At 40.2% G+C, this 22,216-nt stretch overlaps 1 protein-coding gene across 1 annotated transcript; it reads right to left on the bottom strand.

Moving 5' to 3' along the window:
• Positions 1 to 276: 276 nt before the first annotated feature.
• On the bottom strand, positions 277 to 22,110 carry cpda (carboxypeptidase D, a). Its single transcript, XM_058414497.1, has 21 exons — positions 21,325 to 22,110; positions 19,192 to 19,439; positions 13,327 to 13,469; positions 13,054 to 13,223; positions 12,235 to 12,632; positions 11,924 to 12,115; positions 11,614 to 11,781; positions 11,415 to 11,524; positions 11,231 to 11,339; positions 10,005 to 10,147; positions 9,372 to 9,541; positions 8,018 to 8,299; positions 7,013 to 7,208; positions 6,438 to 6,573; positions 5,556 to 5,702; positions 5,375 to 5,473; positions 5,122 to 5,186; positions 3,985 to 4,116; positions 3,618 to 3,803; positions 2,775 to 2,877; positions 277 to 2,634 (listed from the first exon to the last, which is right to left on the bottom strand). Exons 1-21 carry the CDS (start codon positions 21,969 to 21,971, stop codon positions 2,408 to 2,410), a joined length of 4,071 nt encoding a protein of 1,356 aa, XP_058270480.1. The 5' UTR covers positions 21,972 to 22,110; the 3' UTR covers positions 277 to 2,407.
• Positions 22,111 to 22,216: the final 106 nt, after the last annotated feature.

Raw genomic sequence — 22,216 nt, 5'->3', positions numbered from 1 at the left:
ATTTACCGACACACAATCATGTATATACAACAGCAAAGCTGACTCTGTGTGTGTGTGTGTGTGTGTGTGAGTGAGTGAGAGAAAGAGACAGAGAGAGAGAGAGAGAGAGAGAAATAATACCACAGTGAGCATGGTATTTAATTCAGTCTTTCAGAAGATTGATGCAAGCAATGGAAACCAAAATGACATTTAAAGAAGTGTCAGTTTTAACTAAAAGCAGTCTACATGCTTCTTAGGTGCACCCTTGGATATTTCTTAATAAAACATTATAATATGTAAATTACAACGATAGAGACAGTTCAAGGAAAAAGGTTACCCTGATTACTTAAACTATGAAACACTGACATACATGGCTAATATCCATTATTTTGCCTGTGCTTTGTTTTTTATTAAATTCTGCATAAGTCAGTAGAAATGTGGAATTTGAAGGGCATTTCATAATCACTGGATGTTATCTGGCAGTAAGTGATATCGCAAAGCCACTTTCAGGTAGAGAAAAGTGTCCAAGTGATTATTTGGTTTGGTGAAAACCATAGATTATTGTTACTAAATTTAAATAAATTTATCATTTGAGTGATTTTAAAATATTTCATTTACACAAGCACCGGTAAAAACCCAGATTGGAAAAGAATTAACGTGAGAATAATCTGAACAAACAAACGAAGCTTTAGTGAGCAAGCTTTTTTAAGATCGATTATAAATGTGAAAATATGTTTACATCCTCATTTGGTCTCAAACATCTGGATTATTTCAAAACTAAAAGGTTAACAACACACATTGTGGCTGTGGCTGGATAAACTGTTCAGATGAGGTTTAATATATTAATGATCTACAGATATGTACACATATCCAACATTTTGTACAATCTATGTGGGAAAATAATTACTTGGCAAGCCAAACATTCATACCACTGTAATTGAATATTATATGCCACAATATGAAATGATCAAGAAAGTGATAACAGACTCTGGAAACTTGGCTAACTAATAGTGCTTTCCCACAGGACAGTACATAACAGTACACATGGATGATGTAGTAGGACTTCTCTCGAGTCTCAGTCAAGACCAGAGAAGATTTCATTAGAAACCCTTTACGGTTGCATGGTTTCACTTGGTGAAAATGACACTCAACAAAATGATTACACCATAGTGGTGACTGAATTCTTGATTCTGACTATTTAGGAAAATAAACTGTTGAAGGAGAGACTGCTATAATGAAATGTTAACAAGAACAGTTTTGAATACCTTGTGTAGTGGATGTTCCACAATATTAAACAGAACAATAAACAGTTAATGTGTCGTTCATTAATAAAGTAAGAATAGTAAGAAATTTTTTTTGGCAAACTGGCGGCTGGTATAAGAGGAATAAAACACTTAGATTCAGGAACTGGATCCATATTTCATTCCTTTCATATAGTGCACTAAACACAATGCTACAAGACATCATTACCATGGGTGCATGACCCAAATAAAAATACTTCAACTAAAACTAACACACATCCAACAGTAAAATTAACGGCACCTAAATATTAGCAGGTTTTCTGAATCGAATGACAAATCAGTTTTAACAAACGGCTGGATTCACCAGCTACTCTAGAAAGAAGGGTCAGATTGAATTACTGTACAGCTAACCCTGAAATAAAAACCTTGACAGTCTATAGCGTCAGATTATTTACCATACTGCACTATCCGGTAGAAAAGCACTATAAAAGTATAGCCGCTGAAATGTTTTTAAAAAAAAAAAGTTTCTAAAGAATCTCAGCATTGAAGTTTTGAGGCACACATTTACCCAGAAGTGATCTCAGTATTAGAAATCATAAGCAGCACTTCTCCTCTAAAGACCATTTACGCACATACTTTGTCACGTACTGTGTGGGATAGTGTGATTAAAAATAAAAGGAATATTAATTAAACTCCTGATTAAGACCCAAACACAGAGAGCTTCCAAGAGGAGAACTCAGCTTACACACATTACACTGATCTTCACACCCTAGTGATATCCAACAGGCAGCAATGGCTCAGGCTAATCAAACAAGGCACTGTGTTTAGTAATCCTGCTGAGTTTCTATTCATGTGGGCAACTGAGTTAGTGATGTACTGACTGGAAGAGAGGTGCAGAATATTTCCACACTATAAACAAGTATAATTTAGCCTCAAATAAATAGCATGTTGGTTGAGCGCAGATTGTAAGGTTGCATACATAAACGTGTGAAACAGTCAACCGATCTCACTAGGCCAGTAAAGTGCATCCTGGGATGGATTTCATGGCAGTCTGGGCAGACGGGCCTGTGAGCATAGCACCCCCTGCTGGTTCGGACCGACACCCGATAAACCTTGATCTTCTGTCTCTCTCAGAGACTCCAGTAGGGTGGCAATGTAGGACGCGAGTATTGTAGGTGAGATAAATATCAGAGTTTGTTGGCGTACAGAGTGTCTTCATCGCTTTCACTCTCGTCCTGGAACTCGTGACTCAGCAGAGATTTCTTGGAGCCCATGGAGGTGAGCCGGATCTCGTCTTCATATTCGTCCCTGTGCTGGCGCAGACGGTGGAAGCCGTCCTTCTGCCTGTTGGACTTGACTGAGCACACGCACCAGATGATGCAGGCAGTGATAGCTAGAGCTGTCATAGCTGCAGCTGAGACAGAAAAACACCACCAGGATATGAAACAGCAGATGCAACCACATGCAAAGCACCTTTTGAGTGTTCCAGTATGTTGCCTCCAAATATGTTTTTCATATACTTTCATCAATTATCCCTCAGCATTTGCATCTTACCTGCAGATGCCACCACTAACTCTCGCGGTAAACCGAAGATGCGGTTGTCCATATCAAACTCAATAACGATGGAGACCGCTGCCTCGTATGATGAGACAATCACCTGGAGAAGGCAAAAGCAAAACAACGAGGCGCTAGTTACAGAAATTATATCAATTTACGTAGACATATTTGTGTGCGCTCAGAATGGATGCTTTGTTTTTGTTTTCATAATAATGCATTAGGACATCTGGATGGGCAGCTGGTTGAATTCAGCTTGCTAGTCAAAAGTTTTCTGCATTCCATTTCCAGTGTACTGTCCTGCAGTAATTCAATATCTCCGTTAAATGAGGAAGCAGGATTTAAACCCAGGTATCAGACACAAAATGCATGATACTGTATGCAGCATGAGATTTTGACACACATGGGACACATTTTTCTATTTCTATTTCTGCTGCATGCTTCGCATGGCCATAAGCAAGTCATAAATAATATCCATGCCTTGTTTTTCAGTGTATGTCAGTAATCTAAACAGAACATGAGCTATATTTCAGCCTGTAATTTACTGAAGCACGGAATCAGGTAAAATGTAAATGTCATGAAACTTGATGAGTTTCAATGAGCATGACCGAAACCCACACACACCAGCACACACACACACACACCAGCACACGCTCAATACTGATATGATCTCGAATAACTGACATCTTTACATCTTTGCTAAGACACAGAACAATCATGATTCATGCAAGATTTATGTCTTGTCAATCAATACCTCATGCATTCTCAGTCAAAAAGAGAGGAAAATATGTAAATCACGATATCAAATCAATGCTCTCCTAATTTTTATGAGAATTCTCAAACCTTCTGCCGCTGCTGTTGGTATCCCTCTGCTACTGCTTCAATGCTGTGTGATCCTGGAGCCAGCAAAGCATGGAAGTAACCTCCCTCGCTGGTGAACACTCGCACTCCACCATTCAGCACAATCATTGCCCCCGCTATGGTCTTGCCACTCTTGTCCTTTACGATTCCACGAACTCCTTTGTGCACCTACAAAAAAAAATAGTATGAAATTTAGGATTACAGTCTAAACAAAGAATGACGTGCTTTTTTTTTTTATCTGTCCACTTGGCCATATAGAGAACAGGCAGTATGTAAGATTGTAAAGCAGGGGCCATGTATGATGTTTAGAGACAGAGCAATGGGTTACCAAAAGGTAAAAAATACTAACCTCTACCAGCATGCTGAGTAGAGACTTCCTGTTCTCAGTCCAAAGGGTGGGCAGATGATCAGCTGAGGGGAATAGGCAACAACTGGCGTATACTGTAATCTCAGGACAGTGACCAAAGTCCACACTGAAGTCCTGTAATTCAACCAAATAGCAATTAGGCATCAACAAGTTAAACAGAAACAAACTGAACAGAAATATATTAAATATTTCAGTAAAAGTTTGGTCAGTACAAGGGACATTTTATGAATTCCTTATGAGCAAGAACTTGGTGGTCAGTACACAGTTTTTTTTGGAACTCTTCCATAACATCTTAGATACCATGTGAACATGTGAACCCTCAGTCATGCCCAGGTGTTGACTATGAGAAAACTGAGTCAGTTGGCAAAGTTGCATGAGATTGAAGTAGTGTGCTGTGTCACACTGCCATTGTTCTGGTTGTGGGTGCACCAATCAAACAACTCCAACCAGGAAACACTGATAAGCAGTTTCCTGCCTGTAGCCAGGAAAAACCAGGAAATGTATCATAGACTGTGTGAAATGCCCGCCCTCTCAGCTGGACTTGCACAAAGTCTCAAGATTTTAACAGCTAAACCTCCTTACATAAAAATAAATAAATAAATAAAATAAATATATATATATTACAAATTGTGTTAATGCTTTGGCTAAATAACATTAAGAAATCAGTATTTGGTGGAATAACCCCGATTTGCATGCGTTTTGGCTCCATGATCTCAACCAGTTTCTCACATTGCTGTTGGGGAACTTTATACCACTCTTTTTGCAAAAAAAGCAAACAGCTTATCTTCCTTTTGATGACATTCCAGAGGTTTTCAATAGGGCAGTGTTCTTTTTCCAGAGGTGTGTGTGTGTGTGTGTGTGTATATATATATGGCCAGGTAGGCCGATATAACCAAATTATAACTTCTAGCCTTGTTGATCTTGTTGATCTAGCCTCTAGCCTAGACCATACTTTGTCAAGCACAGTTGTTTTTAACTTTTATTCCGTCAGTGATTTATTCTATGGGGATTTTATTTATTTATATATGGGTTATGACATCCACTGTCATATCCACTGTCATACATGGAAGTAAATTAGAGAAGGTCCATAATTTCTAAAATGGCTACAGTTTAATTTACCTTCATGCTGCCCATGTGACTGTGTTTCTCTGCTGCCCGCAACACGCCATCAGGGATGTTTCCCACTGAAATAAAATGAGACATTGAGAGAGTGATTGTATATGTAAATCTAGAGAACTTTAGTATAAGCTCTCAGGTACATGACAGCTGCTCATCACTTTGTGTTCCATAATTAAAATGAATTTGATTCAACAAAATTCAAATGAATTTTCTTTACAGTGTAAAAAGCAATAAAAAAAAATAGTTCACATACTCTGACCATTGTTTGGGCATCCGGTGTCTCCTAAATGCATTGTAGGATGATTGTTGGCATACACGGTAGCCAAATACCTCAAGGTGCTTTCATTTTCAACTGAAAATACACAGCAAAATTAAAAACCCTTGTCTATAAGCTACCACCAAAAAGCTGCCATCTAAGAAGAGAGAAAGGAGACCTGGTTGAACTGGTTTGTCATAGGGGTAGGTAACCAGTACAGAGCCCCCGTCCAGTGCCACTGACAGAGTGAAGCCCTTCTCCTGTATCAGATCCATCACTGCACGAGTCTCAGGCTGAGCTTCTGTGGAGCGCTGCGATGCATTACCTATAAAACACCAAATCCACATTATTCTCTATTCTATACACATTACTATTACCTAAATCTTAATAAATCTACACTGTGAACATAACATATAGCTGGTTGGCTGAGTGGTTAGCATGTTTTCCTCACAGCTCTGACATGTTTGCATGTTCTGCTTCAGGCGCTTGCTCTGCATACTCCGGTTTCCTCCATCAGTTCAAAGACGTGTGGCAGGCACATTGGAATCTCTAAATTAGTGTGCATGGGTGTGTGTGGGTGTGTGTGGGTGTGTGTCGGTGTGTGTCGGTGTGTGTGTGTGTGAGAGTGTGAGTTCCCTGGGTGCTCTGTAACCCTGCTTAGGAAAAGCAGTTCCAAAAATGCATGAATTGACTCTACTGCTTAGAACTATAAACTATGTAATGTACAGATAGCAAGAAATTTCCACACTGTGGTTTCCTGATTTGGTCACGGTGGATGCTGAGCCTAAGAATACGGGCTAGCTGGGACACCATTCCATCACAGGGCATCAAACACACATTCACATACTCATACACATACCTACGGGCAATTTAGCATAGCCAATCTATGAGTATGTACTTAGGAGGAGGTGGGAGAAAACTGGAGAATCCAGACAAGCATGTTCACACAGACACACAGTACAATAGACTTTTAGTAGGTTTGCTGTATTTGCAGTAAAAGCTGGTCTACCTGGCTGTTTGCTCACAATTAAAGTGTGTGAGATTTTTCACAAATGCTTACCAAAGAAATCAGTGTCGAGGTCTTTGCCATTTGCATTGGTCATACCCACAGAGGAGGAGCACTCTCTTTCTTTAGCGAGCTCACGACCATCCGGGTTAATGGAAGGAAGGATAACAATTCTTGTCTCGTTGATTAACTAAGGGGGAAAAGAGAGAGTGACAGAAATGTCAAAAGTAGTCAGTATGATTAGATCACAATGTTATACTGTACAATATAAACATTATAAATGTTGAAGAAAATTATTTAGTGTTTGAATTTAAGTTTATTCCCATATCAGTTTTAATAGCTATTTCATTTCAGGTCCAGATACAACATTTTCCTGGGGCTGTCTTACAAAAGAAGAATTGTCTTTCAAAGTTTGTCCTGCTAGAAGGTATCTCATGATATTAAAAATAGGGCAGACCAAAAAAATATATTACAGTCAAGATACTGACATTTTGCTGTTTTTCACCTCTTCAGTAAATACCCATGGGTCAGTCTGGTGTAATTGTGTGAACTGACCTAGTTGAGGCTGCCTATTAATGTTAAAAGTTGTCATTTTTAAGCATAGACAAGGCAAGATGAGACAGTCTCACCCTTGTAATAGCAGCATTTTTTCCATAGTTGATACACAGGTAAGTAACAAACTCCAGCAGCAGCTCTGTGCCCACTGGAGCATTGCCATGGATGCCAGCCACGAATCGGATCTTGGGCTCGGATGGTTCAGGCACCTCGGGGTTGTTGGAGATCTCAAGGGCCCAGATAGTCCTGAACTCCACACTCTGACCAAGGCTAGACAGAAGAAAACAAGGTCACTGCTCTGAATCTGCGTCTGTGAAAAAGAAACTGTTGAAAAGAGTGGCCTGTATTCTGACTGGGAAATTACAAGAAAGAGCAATTAGGTCTAGAGTCCTTATTTACTTTTAGTTTCCACTATTGTCCGTTTTAGTCCAATTTCACATCTCTCCCTGAATGCTTGTCTAATCATTGGTTACAATATGAAACCAGACTGAGGAGTCATTTGGATTCCTCCTTTCTCTGTTATTTGTGTTCTACATTCTAAACCTGGCACACAGACATGTTCCAGAGATTGTCACGAACCTGTGAAATCTGAGTGTATAAACAGGAACACAAACCACCACTGCCAACAGCTGCTCAGATTGCTTAAGCACATCTTCAACAGTTATTTTGCAACTGACTTGCAAAACATGTTGTCTTAGCACAATCTGCAACAGCTGTAAATATGCTTACTTCATATTCTGAATCTTCTCTGAGGTCATGTCCTCCTTATTTTTAAGTACTCTGTGATCTTATCTGAGACAGAGAAGCTGAAACATTAATCACCAGCTGCATTATAGACATAATATTCATCCTCCTAAAAGAGGGAGTTGGCAGAGGATGTGGGGTTTTTTTTTTTTTTTTTAGACAAACAGGACAGGCTTTATTACTGGCTTGTCTCAACAAGTCAGACTTTTGACTCATCATTTGTTCATACTGCCATGACTGATCGCACAGGAAAGTCGACAGGAATGTGGATTTTGATGCTTCATATGATTTTAGGATACAGTCGGCTATTCTAAGTGGATGAAAGAGCCCAGTACCTGCGTAGAGAGGTGATATTTGGGAAGTTGAGGTTGAGGCTGCGCAGGAACTCAGACATCTCTTCGTAGCCACGATAGCGGAAGCTGCTTGTGGTGGCAGTGTTCTGGATGAGCTGGTCCAGTACAGGTCCCACTGAGAGCTGCTTGATGAAGCTCTGGAACTCGCTGGAGTCTGGATGAGCGTCAGGGCTGCTGGTGTCGCGCCGTATGCGGGTCAGCTTAAAGTCCACGACCTCTGCGTCACCGTCAGGCACGGTGGCGTACGTGGTGACAGACTTGTAGCTGGAGAGATTGTGAAGAGAATAAGAGAGCTTTCAATTTACAGTCAGATTATTTCATTTGATCTATTTCAATCTCAGGAAAACGGATTAAAATGATTAAAAAAAAGTAAACTTTATTCAAGATGAGCAAAGCACTGTGGAGCTACACTGAATACAAATTATTAGGCATGACACTGTAACAAGAAAGATTTTAAGGATAAACTTAAAGGTACTGTCAGGGTAATCGTCTTACACACAAAAGCCTAGGTGCAATATGATTAGCACGGTATGTATTACCACTTCTAAACCTGAGAGCTGCAGGAAAAGGAAGTTTAAGTACAGAGGAAGCAGGAAATGATATCTCCATACTATAGACCAAAGAAAATCAGTCATATCCTTTTAACCTTTCTTTATGTTAAAATATTTTTATTATTCTACTATTACTTCAGTTATTCTTAATTTAAAAGATAATGAAGGCTAATAAATCACATAAACAATAAAACACAGTGGCTTGTGCTGTAATAAGAAAATATTCAAGATTATGTGATCATTTAATGAAGTCACCAAGAATTTGATTGTTTTCCAATAACAGCACGTCCCTGTGTGTTTTATTCCTTATGAAGCACAGCAATTTGCTGTAATAATTTATAATAATAATAATTAACAGCACAGCATCTTTTTAACCGTTAGTTCCGCTTATCAGTTTCAGTATATCAGCTTCTCTTGTAACTTCCCTCTCTGTCAAATAAAAAAAAATTAATAAAATTAGAACATGTCATGTTACAGAAAAACCTGGAAAGCAGCACAAAATCCTTACTGACCGTTAGTAAGTGGTGACTCCTTCCATAAATGTTAAATAGCCTTCTTACATCAACATTTTTCTCCATTAAACAATATATTTAAAAAAAAAATCTATTTATTACTAGGCTTAAATTACTGTGGAGCATTTGCTATAAGTCAAGAGCAAATGTATTTGATTTGCCTTACACTTAGCAATATTGCCACTGTTGCTGTTATAGCAAACTAATCAACACCCTCTGATTCAGTGCACTGACGTGTAAAATCTATATTCATTTTCAAGTCAGGTAGCTTACCCTTGAGCCGAGGCAGTTAGGTGGTATGTTCCAGGTACAAGCAGACGCCAGTAATCTCCAACTCTGTTAGTGGTGATGGAGTGGATGATCCCTTCTACAGTAATGGTAGCATTGGGGATACCGGTCCCATCCTTACTATCAGTCACCATTCCCTTCACTCCTCTGTGGACCTACAGATCATGAACATGAAAGATGGACACTAGATACAAGTAGCACACCTCCCAGTACCTCCCCAGTCCACTATAGCTGTTAAGGACTGAAACTTAGCTCCAATGGCTTTACATTTCAATAACTGAGTACAATGTGAAAATACATATTTTACAGTGGACGTCTTTTTACTTATCGTCCCTAGCCTGGCAGGTTTGCATCAGGAAGGGCATTTGCATAAAAACCAGTGCCAAAAAACAAAAAATAACCAGATCAGATGATCCACTATGGCGACCCTGAACAACGATTAGCCGAAGGACAACAACTTTTCGTCTTTGTTTAACTGTTTAAATTGTCAATCGAATTATTTTTTTTTGTATTGTCTAAATTCACAATAAAGTATATTTCGTTCTCATGCATTTAGAAAAGAGTAAAAAGGGACCAGAGTTGTAGAAACAGTGAGAGAGTGACAAACAGATTATTCACCTGGTGAATAAACTGCAGCAGAGATCTCCGGTTGTGTTCCCAGTACTGTGGCAGCTCCTGTGCTGGAGGATACTTCACACAGCCCAGCTCTATGGTCACCTCAAAGCAGTTAGTGTTAAGATAGTTCCAGTCCTGCATACCACCTAGAAGAGACACACAAAACACAAAGCATTGTTATTGCTGAAGAAAAACTGGCTTTCCTTTTAAAGCTCCATGCATGTATGTTTGTGTTTCATTCTAAATATGTGTATAAAGTATATATTGTTTTTTTTTTGGTCCTAATGTGGAAAAAATTGTAGTGTGTTTTGACTAAAGAGAAAACTTTTTCATGATGACAAGAACATTCCAGATTTTTATGGGAGGAATCAGGGCTGATATTAGTTACTGGGCAGTTATTCCAGAAATAGTCTGAATTCTTGGTCCTCAGTAGGTACTTACCATCTGAAACATCTGAAATTACTGTGGTGGACCTTGCTATCATGAGCGCCGCTGTTTAATCAAATGCAGTTTCTAAAGTTCATTTTTCCCCACAAGCACAAAACGTTCTGAAACTCTTTTGCTTATTTCACAAGTGGCAAGCCCTCACTGTAGGTGGATCATTATTACAGCCTCCATTAGAGGCATCAGTAAGTGTGAAACTGTGCTTCCTGCATGCAGCTGCTTTAAAAAGATACCTAAATGCCTAAAACATCCTTGCCATAAAACGTTTCATTCGTTTCAACCTCCTATGTGCGTGCTGTAAATTGTCAGGATGGTGAGGTCTCGCATGACTTGTTCACTCACTGGCCACTTTAATAGGAACACATGCTTATTCATCCAATCATGTGTCAGCAGCATGCAGGTATCTAATTGACCTGCATCTGCATAAAATCATGGAGATACAGGTTAGGAGCTTGGGTTAATGTTCTCATCATAAATCAGAATGAGGAAAGATGTGATTTCGGTGGTATGGTTGTTGATTCTAGATGGGTTGGTTTCTGGTTTCAGAAAGCTGATCTCCTGGGAGTTTCATATGCAAATGATTTAAAAAGATATATTCAAATACAAATATTCAGTGAGTTGCTGTTCTGTGATGAGCAAAAGAACTAAAATCAACCCTTTATTTGGATCAAGACTCATTCAGTGAAAATGCACAAGTTCAGGACTGTGTAGTTCTGGTTTAGGATAGTTCCTAAACTATATAAAAGGTTCTGATGCATAATATGTCGCTGTATTCAGCCACTTACCAGGCACATTGTACCAAGCAGCTCCATTAGTAATGCCATCCTTAAAGTACTCATCAGGGTATTCTTTTACATCTTTACAAGGGTGTCCTTTAAACATAAGTGGATTTTCCTAAAACACAAGAAAAGCCTTTAATGAGTGTACTTGTGAAAATGGGGAATAAGTCCAAGAATAGCTCACACTCACCCGCGAGTAAGCAAGGGCGACCATTTTAAACACTGCATCATCTGGAGAGCTGCTGTATCTACTGACGCCCTCTGGATCATCGTCATAAGGATAATTTACCACCAGAGAGCCTAAAAAGACAATAGCAAATGTGCATGTGTACAGACTGTAGCTATAATGGAGTCCTGGAACGTGATAAACTTAAGAAATTGATGTCTACCTCCGTGCAGGTTAGCTGACAGCACGAATGGGTAGCTTTTAGCCCAGTTCATCACTGCTATAGTCTCTGGCTGTCTAGGTTCAGTAATGGTTTGAAATTGGTCAGGAAAATTGCGATTTAGGTCGTAGTTGTTACTGTTATTACGCCCCTGGTAGCCACTGACATCTCCTGTGGAAGATCACACCTTTTTATTACATTGATTTACTGGCATATTTATGTAGGGAGCATCAAATAATGGTTCATATATGTATGTATAGATGTTTCATTTTCATTTTTCAGGTTAAAAAGTGAGTGTTAAACTATTCCTTACCCTCTTGTGCAATATCATAGCCATCTGGGTTCATGGAGGGCATGATGTGGATGCGAGTGTTGTTGACAAGTCGTGTGACCTCTGGGTCGCTGCCGTAGTTATGGCACAGGTACTCGATCAGATTTAGAAGCAGCTCTCGTCCCACCACCTCGTTGCCGTGCATGTTAGCAATATACTTAAACTCTGGCTCACCTAAAGGAGGCATTAAATTGTTTCAATATACAATATAGACCGTCAAATTGGTCGATACACACTTCATGAGAAAGTATTAATACATATTTAACATTATTTAGAAAGAAGAACCACAGCACCTTCCTCGTGTTCGCCAGGGTAATCAGAGATCTCCATGACCCAAAGCAAACGACCCTGAGCGGACTTGCCGATGGAGTAGAGACGTGTGATGGAGGGATACTTGGTGCTGAATCTCTGCAGGAAGAGCTCCATGTCGCTGTTGTGGTGATGGCGGAACTCCTGAGGCTGCCGCGGCTGCGGCGCTGGAGCTGCGGTGCTTAAAGGCACGACTGTAGTCCCTGTACCGTGACTGGGAGTGCTGAAGTTGCTACTGGTGGTTACAGGGATGGTAGAGGGTGTAGTAGTAGTCATGGTTGTGTGGGTGACGCTCTCATTACTGAGAAGTGCTAGTGTGAAGTTGAGTTCTGTAGCTTTGCCTTCAGTTACTTGCACGCCAGGGACGGTCATCGGCACGCAACTAAAACACAAGGAAAGCAAACACTAACTTTTTCAGTGGAAAACACATTGTGTGTACAGTGTATGACAAATACAGGAACAACATTTTAAGGGAAGTATTTGAACAGAGCTACACTATACATTCGCATTCCATATATTCATGAGCTGTTTTGATCTATTTACACAAAATATGTTGTAATATTTTGCTAATATGCTAAATATGTTGATCATCACAATAATATTCAGTCTATATCACAGCATAATATTATGATATTTATTATATACCTAAGACATGTTTGCATTTACTTAGACATAGTAGTATTACTCAGTATTTACAACACATCATGACCAACGAAGAACAAAAATGGAACTTGAACGAAAGCTCTAAGAAGAGAAATCACATGTCTAGTCTTGTGACAGTCTGATGCCACATCATGGCTTACCCAGAAGCTAAAGCCATGATATTGTAGGTTCCTGGCAGCAGCAGTCTGAAATAGTCACCAAAGTGGCCAGTGGTTATGTTGTGGTTAATTCCCGCTACAAAAATCACTGCATCGGAAAGAGGAGCGCCGGTTCTGGCTTCTCGGACAAAACCTCGTACGCCGATGTGAACCTGAAATGAGATCGAGGTCAGTGAATATGACACTCGTATACACATGATATCTTGTTACTCATATGCAGGATAAATGAAACTTGATGCTTAAATGATGTCGAACCTGCTCCATATAAGCCAGCAGAGACTCTCGGTTGTTCTCCCACTCTTTTGCTAAGTCTGAAGCGAGTGGATATTTGCAGCAGCTCAGCTCCATGGTGATTTCCAAGCAATTCCCTTTTAAATAATTGTAGTCCTGCATTCCCCCTGTTCGGAAATACAATAGATAAATATATACATATACATATACACATACATATACATATGACTGATGTCACCACATGCAGTAATGGGAATTCAAGACCACCTAGCCCACTTTCATAGGATTTAAAAAGTGCCATCATGGCACAAAGAACTGTGAGAGCATTCAGTGATCACATCCTGCGGCCCGTAAACAGTGAGATTATGCAATGGCACTCAGCCACAAAGTGTTCAGTGAGTAATCCTCTCTCAAATGGGATGCCTCGGGTGAGGGACTACCTTGGCAATGGGAGTTGAAACCTCATTAAATACACACAAGAAACCCAACTCCTTGCAGACAAAGATTTTTCACTCTTCCCTCTCACTAGTCCTGCAAGTGTAAGTTATAAGCATCTAGAATTGCGGTTTAAAAACTGAAATATACGACAAACTAAAGATATAGATCAATGTCTAGAGGACTGTCACAAAAAGGGGCCATAGAGTGTCAAAATCTCTAAAGCTTATTTGTGATCATGGTGTTTATTATAAAAAGAAAAAAGTTAACAAAAAAAAATCACTCCATCTATTTGCTGTAGACAATGGAGGGGACGCCTTGGACAGGGTGCCAACACATCACCTCATACAATCGCACATACTCACACGCTCAAATCAGCCTATCACACATCTTTGGACTGTGAGAGGAAACCGAAGTACAGGACGGAGGTGAGAATCAAGCCTCCAAGCACCAAACCTCATACATGCCAACCAAATTATTTACTGAACTATCTTACAGTAACAAATAATAAACTTTAATATCGATAAACTGGTTACCACAGCACTGTTGAATTATTTACTGGGAAATTGTAGCTTTATTTTTGGACAGCAGCTCTGTCAGTGATGCTGGCTGCAAAGCAAATCACATACATTAACTCATATGATATGGTATATTATCATTTTATCTTTCACAAGGACTTGTATGACAGACAAACTCTGTCTAATAGTAAATATGGTGAAGATTTCTGTAAGGAAATGTTGAAGGAGTCTCCAGCATCAGTGCTGTGTAAAAGTCAGAGGTAAAAGTCTTCAGTCTTTCTTGATTTTTAATACAGAGACACTGATACTGCTATACCATTCACAATTAATAACCAAAGCTGATTTGATTCGTGAGAAATAGATCAAATATGTAAATAAATACAACTTAGTGCTAACAAAATGCTGTGGACTAAGCGGAATAAAACCTTATGCCTTTTCATGCCAGCCTGCATCACACTGCCTTGTTGATGATTAGCAGCACAGCCTGTGAGGCATTATTCCTTAATGTTAAATTTATAAAGCATTTTAACACAAGCATTCGCTGAATTCTGTTTAGATGTTACCAGCACTGACTGTTTATTCAGTCTCTGACTAAAACCAGACTCTAATCAAAGAAGCAAAACAAACTCCAGCATGTTCCTGAATGTTGGGAATTTACTGAATGCTGGTCTTCAGAGGTAAACTTTCTCTTCAAGCCTCAGGTATGAGTTGTTGTTTTTTTTTTACATCCATGAAAAATATCCAGCACTGGACCCTCCAGACATGGAAAATCCATAATGGTATGGCCACTGATGATTTAGTGTCTTTGGTTTATTATTATTTCTTAAAATCTAACAAGAGAGTTAGTTACTTCATTAATATTTTGTTCAACTTGTTTATTAATGCTGAAATTCATGTCAACCAACATGTTAAATAATGCCATTAACTGTAAAGTGTTACTTAAGAATACCCTTCAACGAGAGAAAATATGTAGAACAAGTGATGCCTAACAGAAAAACCGACCACAAATTAAGCATCATTCTTCATTCTGGCCTAAAAATCTGCAAGGACACGAAGAGCTGGGAAGGGATTTTTCCCTGTACACTGATTCAGATACTGAAGGGTAAATAATAACAGTATTGAGGACATTATATTGAGCTCTTGCACATGTAATGACGTAGTCTAATTTCTTCTCTCGCAGATAATTGGATGTAAACCCAGTAGTTTTATGGAGTAACGCTGCATATTTTATATATATATATATATATATATATATATAAAATGTTATATATTATGTTAATAATGCTATTATTATTATAGCTATTAAGCTATAATGGTGCAGATTTCTCCATAAAATATGCAGCGTTACTCCATAAAACTACTGGGTTTACATCCAATTATCTGCGAGAGAAGAAATTAGACTACGTCATTACATATCAAATATCACTGTTATGAATTCTGAGCTTTCACAGCGGGATTTGATATGATTCATATCTAAAACCAGATGATTACTCAGTACTATTAAGCATACTTTATCTTATGACTTTATGTGCAAGAGCTCAATATAATGTCCTCAATACTGTTATTATTTACCCTTCAGTATCTGAATCAGTGTACAGGGAAAAATCCCTCATCTTTCGCTCCAGTGAACTTGCACATTATTATATATTGCATCAATCCTACAAGGAAACACTGAGTCTGAAAAAAGAAAAAAAAATGCACACACATATGACTTCACCACTTCCTAGTTAGTCTTTCCAAGTTCCTCTAAGCCGACCCTCAAACTGAACCCACTCTCAGACCTGACTTGCATATCTCAAGTGAACATGGGTGATGGTTGAACGCTCTGTTCTCCCTAATAAAACCTGTGTTTTACCTAATAAAAACACACACCCAGCAATAACCCAGGATTAATCAGTCACAAAGTGACATAAAATAAACTAGACTCTATTCTGGTCTGCTACTTTAAATATCCTGTTTTAAACGTTTTTGAGATTAATATTAAAAGCCTAACGTGACCATGTCAGTGTTACTGTGAATAAGCCACAAAGGGGTTAGGGTTAGTTCTGCTTTAGGATTTCCTGTATATTCAGTTTTCCATTTATAGGCCAGTGAACTTGTGCTGACATTTTATTACTTCATAACTTCATTCTGTAGTCTTAGAGCATATCCAGTTAATAATAAGCTAAATGACATTATGTTTTCCAGAAGAAAACACACACACTCTCTGTGTTCAAGAACTATACAGGCTAAGTAAAGCCAGCATGAGCTGGATGGGACTGTGCATATGAAAATAAAATGTAAAGGAGTTCACTAGGTGTGTTAAACTCTGATCTACATGAGAGATTGTTGAGAAACAGAACAAACATTTAAATGTCAATATGCGTGTGCAGAGCACACATCTCAAGTCTCCTGATGCTTGCATTACGTCATCACACTGAATCCTTGTGTGACAAGGATACACACAGTGCTCTGCGTCACAGTCTTATATTCCTTCAAACAAATTAAGCTTGGCTCAGCCGGCAGCACTACATGATATCATTTCCATGTTCGTTATGCTATGCCTTTAGGCTTGTGAAAACTCACATGAAACGCGTGCTGCACAGTTAGCAGTGTCATTAAAATCATTCTCATACCAGGAAGTAACTGAGGCTGATTCTCTGACCCTGGGTCATTGTACTGTACATGCTACATGGTCTTTGTTAACGACATTCTTTTCAACCGGTTCTTGTACTGGGTGCCTCCTAGAATGAGCCTGTTCAGCCGGCAAATGTAAAAATACAGACGGAAAAGCTGAGCTATTCACTGAAAAGCAGAAAACGCAACACAAGGAATCACAACTGAAAACATTGATGCGTCTGTTACAGCGCAAATAAATGCAAAAGACCACACAGCATTCCATCCCGGAAAGCTCAGGCTGCTGTGGGCACATGCTTGCCAAAATGGACAGCTGAGGACTGGGAAAATGTAGCCTGGTCTGATGAATCTCCATTTCTTCTGAGGCAAACAGATGGTAGAGTCAGAATTTGGCACCGGCAGCATGAATCCATGGACACAACCTGCCTTGTGTGGACAGTCCAGGCTGGTGGAGGTGGTGTAATGGTGTGGGGAATGTTTTCTGGGCACACGTTAATACCAATCAAATATTACTTGAATGCCACAACCTTTGTGAGTATTGTTGCTAAACATGTGAATTTCTTCATAGTAACAATTTACTATCTTCTAATGGCTACTAATGCAACATGTCACAAAAATCTCAAACTGGTTTCATGAACATCACAGTGAGTTCAGTGTTCTTCACTGGACTTCCCAGTCACCGGATCTGAATGCAGTAGAGCACCTTTGGGATGCGGAAGAACAGGAGACTCGCAGTATGAAATAGCACCTGAACTGCAGGACCTGCGTGATGCTATCATGACAACAAGGACCAGAATCTCAAAGGAAATCTTTCATACATCAAACAAAGTACTGATGCTATTTTAAGAGCAAAAGCAGGCTCTACACATGATAGACAATGCACAAATGATTTTGCCTGATCCATGAAGCTGTTTCCTTTACTGAAATGTGTTCTGTTATGGATATAAATATGTCTCACAGCATGAAGTATCATAACTGGGCTGTGTACCAGTCTGTAAGTGCTCTACATCTCAATTTGATCAATAGCCATGCCAGACAGATCTGTACATGTTGTGCCAGGTTTTAAACTACACACCTGGAATCATTTCTATGCCCCATCAGCTCCAGAAGAACAACATCCTGGTGCCAGAAGTATTCAAAGAAACTCTCTTCAGGTGCAAGGTGTCTATTGGTTCAGATTTCAGGACACAATGCAGCTCAGGTTGCTGTGCTGAGAGTGATGTGATGGTCTGACTATGCTGGCTTTACACTGACGTAGCACTGGCTTATAGAGAAAGGTATCAGGACACAGCAGGGCGCTACATCTCTGCCAGAAATACAGGTTTTTGGATTACCAACTACTGGTTTCAGGTAGAGCTAATAATACATTATGCAAAAACCTCTGAAGTGTGAAGAATAAAGATGGTTTAATAAAAAGGTCAGTAATTCTTGTCAGTGCTTGAGAAGAAATGATTTCTCCACTAGCTAAAAACATATCCAGGGCATCAGCTCCTGTTTCAACATGTCTAGAAATACAGTAAAGGATGATGAACACCAGTGAGACAAAGACTTGCCTAGTTTATGGCAGAGCTGCTAATTTCAGGTCTTATGGGTGAGACTGCTCAGCGCTTTCATGATATCCAGATATGCCCTCTCCGCTATATAGCTCTTGGCAATGACATTATTTGCCCTAGATCTTTGAAAGTTATTCTACCAGCTTTGGAGGAAAGTGTGGAAGAAGAATGTGGAAAGAACTGTGCCAAAAGTTTACAAAGGAATGGCAGCGTACTGATAAAAAAGGTTATGCCTCCTTACTGATACCTTTTTTTTAATCAGGTCAGTTAAACATTTTAAACCTGCTGTCATGTTCTCTGTTTTGATGATGAAGACGCAGGAATATCACACTGATCATAAACTTTTTTGTTTGTATTTAAGTCTGTTTTTTGTGGAAAGTTGCTATGCATTAAGGACATTTAACTAGCAAGACTTTAGACGTTAGTCAGACTGACCACATGTCTGCATTGATCAAACCCTCACTACATAATCTTTACAGGCTGATGCCAAGGCAAGGACAGAAAGCAGCCTAAACAAAACACTGTTTTGGTAAAACAATATACTGAGGGTTTTTTTTTTTTTTTTTAAATACAGATGACAAGAAAATTCTGGTCAAAACCAAATCATTCTGCTCTTTCACTTTCAGTCACGAGTAAGAAAATGGGCTATAGTAACACCTGAGGGCTTTATTTTTTTGAGGGGAAAATATAAACTTCTTTGAGATGCTGTTAAACCCCAAGTAAAATTTTTAAACAAGCTGAATGACAAAGCAAATGATCTGAGTTACCTGGGACGTCGTACCAATGCGCACCATTAGTGATGCCATCCTTGAAAGTCTCATCAGGTTCTCCATCACACTTGGGCTCTCCTGTCTTCATGATGGGGTGATTCTTGGCATAAACTTGAGCTAGGTAGCGGAAGAGTGCATCGTCGGGTGAGCTGCTGTAGACGCCAGTGGCGGTGTGCCAGGTTGAGTCATCAAACGGGTAACTGGCCACTACGGTTCCACCATGCAAATTTCCAGACAAGACAAACCTGAAACAATGATAACAGACTTTTAAACTGGCCCGTCAATGAGGGGTCGCTATACATGAGATGCATCTAACTTGCAAATTGAATTGAAGTCTAGACAACTTGACGTCTGACTTGACTCTTGGACTTAAGTAACTATATAGAAAGAAAAATATCAGTGTACTATATATAAAGATGAGTTAAAATGTTTTCATTAAAAACATCTGGTTACACTAATGGAACCATGACATCAATTTTAGAGGATTAACATGGGTTGTTAATGTTAAAAGATGGAATAGTATGAATTTGACTTGGATTTGACTAGAGTTTTGGATTTGACTGAGTATGGACGTTTGGATTAGGCCCTATAGTCTGAGAATCTGGACTAGACTCAGACTCCACAGGTTTGGACTCTGGACTAGACTCAGACTCCACAGGTTTGGACTCTGGACTAGACTCAGACTCCACAGGTTTGGACTCTGGACTAGACTCAGACTCCACAGGTTTGGACTCTGGACTAGACTCAGACTCCACAGGTTTGGACTCTGGACTAGACTCAGACTCCACAGGTTTGGACTCTGGACTAGACTCAGACTCCACAGGTTTGGACTCTGGACTAGACTCAGACTCCACAGGTTTGGACTCTGGACTAGACTCAGACTCCACAGGTTTGGACTCTGGACTAGACTCAGACTCCACAGGTTTGGACTCTGGACTAGACTCAGACTCCACAGGTTTGGACTCTGGACTAGACTCAGACTCCACAGGTTTGGACTCTGGACTAGACTCAGACTCCACAGGTTTGGACTCTGGACTAGACTCAGACTCCACAGGTTTGGACTCTGGACTAGACTCAGACTCCACAGGTTTGGACTCTGGACTAGACTCAGACTCCACAGGTTTGGACTCTGGACTAGACTCAGACTCCACAGGTTTGGACTCTGGACTAGACTCAGACTCCACAGGTTTGGACTCTGGACTAGACTCAGACTCCACAGGTTTGGACTCTGGACTAGACTCAGACTCCACAGGTTTGGACTCTGGACTAGACTCAGACTCCACAGGTTTGGACTCTGGACTAGACTCAGACTCCACAGGTTTGGACTCTGGACTAGACTCAGACTCCACAGGTTTGGACTCTGGACTAGACTCAGACTCCACAGGTTTGGACTCTGGACTAGACTCAGACTCCACAGGTTTGGACTCTGGACTAGACTCAGACTCCACAGGTTTGGACTCTGGACTAGACTCAGACTCCACAGGTTTGGACTCTGGACTAGACTCAGACTCCACAGGTTTGGAATCTGGACTAGACTCAGACTCTACAGGTTTGGAATCTGGACTAGACTCAGACTCTACAGGTTTGGAATCTGGACTAGACTCAGACTCTACAGGTTTGGAATCTGGACTAGACTCAGACTCTACAGGTTTGGAATCTGGACTAGACTCAGACTCTACAGGTTTGGAATCTGGTCTCTACAAGCTGGGAGCTCAGTGCTCTGGATTTAGACTATCAAAACTAAATACAGTAATACAGTACAGTAAATACAGTATGGCTCTGTGCAGACGCAGTGCAGTGTACATGTCATCTATTTATACTCTTTGCAGTGCAACCATACAGGAAGTTGGAAACCATTTGAAATTGATCATTATTATTGATAATTATTCTTGATCATATATGCTGTGCTTCCATCAGAAAACATACATTAGGAACGAAATTCTTGTCAAATGTGCAGAAATTGCTATATTATATATTATATATAGCAAAGTCTATAATATATACTAGCTTTGTGATTTGCCTTACACTTCATACATGTAGAAACATAACCCTGACTCTTTATTTCCTCAGGAGGAATGTGTAAGTACTTTGTTTGAGAGCAACAGCTGGGTGAGGTTGCTGGCTGCTTACTTGTTGTCCAGAATCCACTTCATCATGGCTGTGTTTTCGGGGATATCGGCTTCATTCACGTTAATCTGAATGAACTGGTCCGGAAATTTTCTGTTCAGGTCGATGTTCTTGGCGTTATTTCTGCCCCCGGCTTGGCCAAGACAGTCCCCCTCCACCGACTTTTCAAAGCCGTCTGGGTTCATGCTCGGCATGATATAAATATCCGTGTTGTTGACGAGCTCCATGACCCGCTGATTTTCTCCATACCTCCCCAGCAGATACTCGATCAGATAAACCAACACCTGACGTGAGATCGTCTCATCCCCGTGCATGTTGCCCACGTATTTGAATTTGGGTTTACCTGGCACATAGGTTAAAGGCTCCTTGGTGATCCGCATCACCCATAACTCCCTTCCTTCGACCGACTGTCCGATGCTGCTTAAATTGGCGATGTGTGGATATCTCTGGGCCAGAGCTTTCAGACGACGGGTGAGCTCCACATAATTGTAGTAAGTGTTATAGGTCTCCGGTTCCTCCGCTGCGCTGCTCTGAGCCTCGACAGAACGACAGCTGACAGAGGAGACAAAAACCAGGACAAGATAGAGAGCGAAGAAGCAGCCGGCTCTCCTCACCGCTGAACACACTTTTTGTCCACTCGGGTCCGACATGTCGCTGTAATTTTGCTCCCTGTAGTCATTAAACCTTTCAGATAACCAGCTGTCCCACAGAAGAACCCGAGACCTGCACCTAGCTCTGGAGGAGATGTTTAATACTGCCAACTTCTTGCAAACCTCAGAGGGGGCGGAGTTTGTTAGGGTGCACCGGAAGCAACGGTAACAGCACAACTTCCGGTATTTTGTTTTCCCGTTCTTACAACATGAACGGTCTTACAAAATAAAAGTCTGCTTTCCAC

This window comes from Hemibagrus wyckioides, linkage group LG17 (assembly GCF_019097595.1).
Source record: "Hemibagrus wyckioides isolate EC202008001 linkage group LG17, SWU_Hwy_1.0, whole genome shotgun sequence".
Taxonomy (NCBI): Eukaryota; Metazoa; Chordata; class Actinopteri; order Siluriformes; family Bagridae; genus Hemibagrus; species Hemibagrus wyckioides.
Note: the sequence above shows the minus strand (reverse complement) of the source record. Positions and strands in the feature narration are given on the sequence as shown.

Bases quoted from the DNA above. Each gene is read 5' to 3' on its own strand.
- cpda (XM_058414497.1), bottom strand. From the start codon at position 21,971: ATGTCGGACCCGAGTGGACAAAAAGTGTGTTCAGCGGTGAGGAGAGCC. The intron at 5,187-5,374 runs GTATGTGAACTA...ATTTTATTTCAG, and splicing joins ATGCCCAAACAATGGTCAGA to TGGGAAACATCCCTGATGGC. The intron at 2,635-2,774 runs GTAAGATGCAAA...TTTCTGTCTCAG, and splicing joins GTTAGTGGTGGCATCTGCAG to CTGCAGCTATGACAGCTCTA.